The sequence below is a fragment of the Mycteria americana genome, chromosome 2 (assembly GCF_035582795.1).
Source record: "Mycteria americana isolate JAX WOST 10 ecotype Jacksonville Zoo and Gardens chromosome 2, USCA_MyAme_1.0, whole genome shotgun sequence".
Classification (NCBI taxonomy): domain Eukaryota; kingdom Metazoa; phylum Chordata; class Aves; order Ciconiiformes; family Ciconiidae; genus Mycteria; species Mycteria americana.
The window spans coordinates 12,609,778-12,615,777 of NC_134366.1; the positions used below are offsets into that span (position 1 = coordinate 12,609,778).

Below are 6,000 nucleotides of genomic sequence, written 5' to 3' on the forward strand. Positions count from 1 at the left end.
AAAGCACCTTAATGGTTTAATACTTTTTTCTTTTTTCACTTGTGAATTCTAATCAGGAAAAATTCAGCTGTGTCACTTCTCGTGAGCTTAAACTTGTACTGTCAAGTTCTATTTGCCAGGCTCGCTGTTTCATACATAACCTACTTTTGTCTCTTCTGTGCAGGATTAACGTATGTGTTGGCCAAAGAATCATCGCCCTTCCACATGACAACCGACAGGTTAGATTATTTGACATGTCAGGAGTGCGATTAGCACGCCTCCCTCGGAGTAATAGACAGGTAACTGAATATTTATAGCCTTAAAGTATGTCTGTTCTTCTTTCATGCAAGGTTAAAACTAGGATTTAGTCTCTAGCTTAAAAGCTGAACAAATGCTGAAAGACACTTGTCTGTACAAATATGCTGTTGTTAGTTATTGAAAATGACCAACATGCAAATAAGTAACATGTTTTGAATTTTTTATTGGAATTGGAAATTATGTTCCAACTGGATTTCATCATAATTTTTCTCCTTACTGAAGTGAAACTAATGTCTGCCTTCTCTATGAAATGGAAAAAATGTGTAAGAGCTTTTCAGATGTGTTTTAATGTCTTGATGTGAATTGTGTCAGAAAAGTGACTCACTATGAGGTTTAATGTGTGTGGTGTTTTTTTGGTTTTGGTTTTTTTTCCTATTACACAGTGTTTAATTTGTCATACAAGAGACATAAAAGGAAAAAAGTGGGGACAGTTTTGTGAGCTCACCCTCTATGATTTGGTGATAAATTTTATTTTTTTTCCTCCTGTGCTTATGGACATAAATTCCTGATATTTGGTACCAAGTACTAAACCATCCTTGCTGCAGCCATCAAGTTTTGTGCCTTTGTGGTGCTATTTGGCATGGCAAGCGTCACTAATGGAGCAAATTAGACTAAGTGAAATTAATTGGATTATGCCACTTCAGTAGGCTTTTTTGGGTGGATTCAGCATCTCTTGTCAGAATTTAGGAAGGGATTTTAAGAGTTATTTAGTCTTTTTTAGTCTTTTTCTAGTTTAGGGGTTTTTTTTAGTCTATTGCTTAGTCTTGATTTTTCTTTCTCTTTCTTTCCTTAATATTTCCATTCAGGCTGACACTACTGACATCATGGCAATTTTTTTTTTTTTTAACTTAAATGTTGGTCAGAATCCTCCTTGGGGCATTTTTGTTACTGTTGGACTTGAACAATAGATAAGGCATTGCTCTTCCTCAGTATGACATTCCTCCTGCTGTAGCATTATTGTTTCTGAATTATGAACCTGATGGACACTTAATCTTGCAGGTTTATAACAAAGTAGTTGCCTGCAAGTATTTCCCGATTTTAAGATTGCTTTTATAAATAAAAATTCTAAAATTAAAATTTGATTTGCTTTTGTAAATAAAACTTAATTAGGTAGCAAACATACCTTGGAAAACTCAAAAGTTTTGATGCACCTGTTTGTATGCTTCTGCCATCATGGATCCGGAGCTGGTATTAAGGAGTCTCATTGTTATAAAGATTTTTACCTTGCAGATGAAAGTAACAATGACCTTTAGGATTCTCAACTATCGTTTGTAAAAACTAGTGTGAGCATTAGCAAGTTTGCATTTTGAGTCGCACTAACTTGTTGACGTAGAAGCTTTCAAAATGTATCGTAAATAATATGGCTATCTCCTGAACTGTCGCAGGGCCACAGAAGAATGGTATGCTGCTCAGCATGGAGCGAGGACCATCCAATATGTAACCTCTTCACATGTGGATTTGATCGTCAGGCTATTGGTTGGAACATCAACATCCCTGCTTTGTTACAAGAAAAATGAAATGCTGGAAGAATTTTTGCTGAATTTTATGTTGCCATGGACTTCTACACTTTTGCAGACTTTTCTGAACACTGGTCTGCTGTCGCTGTAAAAGCTCTTCCTTAAGTGGAGACTTTAGCAAATATTGTTCTTGTTACCACATTGTGCACAGTTTGCATGAATTGTACAGAAAATGTGATTTTTTTTTTTTTAAATTAGTTTGTCTTGTGTATGAACTTTTATATTTTGGCATCCACTGGTCAATATGTTCACTGTTGCATAGAGCACATAAATGTTCATAAGTTATTTAGCATTTAATAGATACACAGTAGGGCATTACATTTGTGACATAAATGTGAAACTTACGTAATTAATGTAGAGAGTGTATAGCAGTCTGTTACGTTTTTCCATGACTCTACATATCTGCCTTGTGTTAAAAAGAATCTGCAGGGCTAAAACTTTGAAATGAAGTGTGAATTTCATTAGTTGTATGATTGTAAACATTTTCCTGTTTGCATCTGATTTGGAATACTTTTTTTAGTGCTGCAGTATAGTGCAACTTCAACTCCATTTTTATTCCAGTTACTGGAGAAGTAGTAGATTTGAGAAGGAAAATGCAAGCAACTTGTAGTGAGTATAGACTGCCAGGTTTATTTGGAATGCTTTTTGTACTTTTTCTTTTGAAAAAGAAAAATATTCATTCTGCCCTTCTTATATAAAGTTATTCTAAAATCTCATGGCATTTCATACTATCAGAAATCCAGAATATTATTATTGTAATCACTGAAATCTAGTCAAGCAAATTTTGAAGCACTTTAGTTTATAGCTATTGTTATAAACCATTTATGAAAGTTTGACTTTACCAGTGAATGTGAGCTGACATTTGTAAGAAGGATTGCTTCTTTTTGGTGATCTGCCCAGAAAGGAAATAGGTTTTTGGGGGTTGGTGTTTTTTTGGTGTTTTTTTTTTTTTTTTTAATATACCTACAGTGAGCATACTTTTAATTGTGTTCACTTCCCATATTTTTATTTTGAGCCAGCAATACAAAGTAAATGAGTACTACCTCAAAAATGAATGTTGGTCAAGATGCATTGAATCTCTCTGTAGCCTAGAAAAAAGCACTTTTGGTCTCTGGCTGAAGTACTATCTCTGACATGAGAGGAAAGACAATCATACTAAATGTGATCCTTAAGATAATTAACACTTAAAGCTAATGGAGCAATACGATAAGTAAACATCATCTGTCACCTTTCTGTTCTCAGCCATGGCAAGGGCTGCTGCAGTCCCTATTCTGTTCCAAGAGGAGGTAATTAACATAGGTCTCCCTTCTTTCTCCCCGATGATCTTACTCTGGTTTTGCTCCTCACTGTGCTTAGCCTTTTTTGCACTGGCAGTGGGGTGTTATACCACAGCTGCTGATTATAGAAGTAAACGTAGGTGGCAGCTGACGTCTTCGAAAGAACAAAAAGACTGCTTCAGACAGACACTTGTTTTTAGCTGAAGGGAGATACTACCCCTAACTGTCTGACATATCACAGTATAAGATGAAGGGTGAGGGTAAGCCAAGGGTGCACTCTTACAATGGGAATCATGGAGTTTATGGTGGGCTGGCATCAGATAAGTATTAGGAACTTTTTCTCTCATGATTATATGAAGCTATAGCTTGCTCATGTCCTCTACAGCACTGTTTATAATGACATTAAGGCAGATGTGTTAACTGGTTCTCCTGTTAACTAACATATAATGGCATTGGAGTGCAATGGAATGGGATGGTGAATGCATCGTTGAGTAATTATAGGGAAACTGGGGTCATAGAAATCGAGCGTAACATTGAGGAAGCTCAAGGTATTTAATGGAGAATGTATGTAGTATCATTATAGTACAGGTCATTGTAGCAGCTTCATACCTTGTTTTTTTCTGGTTGTTCTTTCTTTTTTTTTTTAGATACAAGATATATACAGAATTGTACTGAAGTAATCTTAAAATACCAAAACTAGTGAGGTTGGAGAAAGCAGCTGCAGAGTTTTAAGTCTTCTGATAACAAGGATTAAAGGACGGTGTCAAAGTTTATTCACTTTTTTTTTTCTGGGTTTTTAACTCTTGGGTAAAGCCATTTGATGTTGGGTTGCAAGTTTTATTCTTTAAGAAAAACACCCTCACTTTTAGTTGGCAATGGAGAGAACTTGACACAGGTTGATGCTGCTTAAAAAAAGAGAAAAATGTCTCTCCAGCCAGTAGAAGCAGTTTCTCCAGCATGGCCTGCATGTAGTATCTTGAGCAACGACTATCCTTTTATTAGCTGAGGTAGGGGAGAGGGTCCCTGTTTTTGGTCCTGCTAAACTAAATTGTCTAAGCTTCTCTAATACATATGTAATACAGGACCACTAGACTCTATGCAGTTTAATCATCATTGCTGCAAACTTTTTATATCACCAGAGGGACCATCCTCTGGCACCAGGAATGGGATGATGACACTCTTTCACTTTGAAAAAAAATCAACCAAACAAGGTGCTAGAGCCACGTTCTTATGAGCAGGCTAATACTTAATCAGCTAAACACTTAACTATCACTTAGCTTAATTTTATATACCGTACCGAAGGTTAAGCTGAGGCTGCCATTCCCCTTGAAGCAAATCACACATGAGCAGTGGTAGTGAATAATACTACAGTGACTAAATAAGTGGAAAACATTTCATGGCTTTGAATGTTCTAAAGAGTGTTTTTCAGCACTGAACAATGTCCAGCATTTCATAAAATGGAGGAAAGTTGCAGTTACAGTTTCAGTATTGTGCAGAATTTCACAGAGAACTCATCACTGGGCAAAATCAGGCTTTTATGTCTTTTTCTCTCAAGCAATGCACATCAGTTTTCACAAAGCTTGTGTATACTTTACAATCAGAAAGATCTGGAGTGAAACATCTTATTTGTTGCCTAAATCTGTGAAAACCACCTTTTTGGAAAAAGAATTTATAAGTTATGTGGAACCACTTTTTATTATTCTGCTCATTTGTTTTTAGATGTAAAATGTTTTTCTTCATTATGATTCAAAATGCATTAAAACATTCAACAATTTTTTTTTTGCAAGTTGCTGTTCTTCTGTATTGCATTAAGGTTGCTATTAATCTTAATATTTCACGTCATTAGTAGTCAAAGGATCTTCCTATCCACTTTTCACTCTTTTCTACTCAAAAAGTTTGTTTCCAAGGCCGTGATGGGCACAGTCCTTCTGGAAGGAGACCAAGTCTGTCCCTGAAAGTAGGACTTCTGTAGTGCAATCAGTCATGCTGCCAGTGAAGTTTATAGACTGAAAAGGTGCTGAGACCTGCATTTATACTATCTTCTCCAGTTTTGCATGAAAAATTTTGTAATTACATTTTGTTATGCAGCTTATGCAAAAGTCTCCATGTGACTTTTCACAGTGCTCTATAAATTGATACTTTAAGTGAAGTCTAAAACAGATTTTGTATGTTCAGAATACAGCAAAAGCATTGCAGAACTTCCCTGGTGGGGGAGCCTCACCATCAATTTTTCTGTAGGTTAACGTAAAGGCTGTTTGCTTGTTGCACCTGTATTATTCAAAACATAAAGCTTTGCAATGCTGAAATAAATCCCCAAAAGCTTGGTGTCATAGTAAGCCATGCCATCAAGTTTTGGATGCCTAGGCAGAGTGCTGCCTGGCCAGTACCTGAGTGCAGAACATCGCTTTATGCATACTGTATTTGCCTTCAGTGTGCTTTAGGATCCCGTATCACCACATTTCGAATCCTCAAGAGCTACTGCTCTGGAAAACTATTATTAATCAGTGTCACTGGTGATATGGACCAAAAATGAAAGACCAAAGTGATAAGGTGGCACAACTGACGTGAGGGCTGGATTGAGATAGAATGCCAAACCCTGGTTTCTAGTTGATTTTAATTGAGGCATTTAAATCAAGTCAGGGCTTATTGCAACTGATTTAAACTTGTGATGCTTGTAATCTCCTTAAATCTTCTAATGACTTAAGTTACATACCCTTTACAAAGGCCATTTCTGTTCATATTTTGGGGGGGGGGCGGATATGAAGATGAATATGTGTTGAAGCCTAGATTATTATTATTTTTTTAAAACCTGTGAGTAAATTTAGCGTGCACAAATAAGTGGTTTCAGTAGGATGTCTGTGTTCTAACCTGAAGAGCAGCTGCAGGAGAACCACTCTGTCATGCATCAC

General features: G+C 36.4%; 1 protein-coding gene across 2 annotated transcripts in view; it reads left to right on the plus strand.

Moving 5' to 3' along the window:
• Positions 1-4,852, plus strand: part of WDR37 (WD repeat domain 37) — a 48,550-nt gene extending 43,698 nt beyond the window's left edge. For both annotated transcript variants that reach the window (XM_075492430.1, XM_075492429.1), the window contains 2 exons: positions 164-278; positions 1,683-4,852. In XM_075492430.1, the coding sequence (XP_075348545.1) occupies positions 164-278; positions 1,683-1,814 (247 nt within the window). In that variant the 3' untranslated portion in view covers positions 1,815-4,852. The remainder of the gene's footprint in view (positions 1-163; positions 279-1,682) is intronic.
• Positions 4,853-6,000: the final 1,148 nt, after the last annotated feature.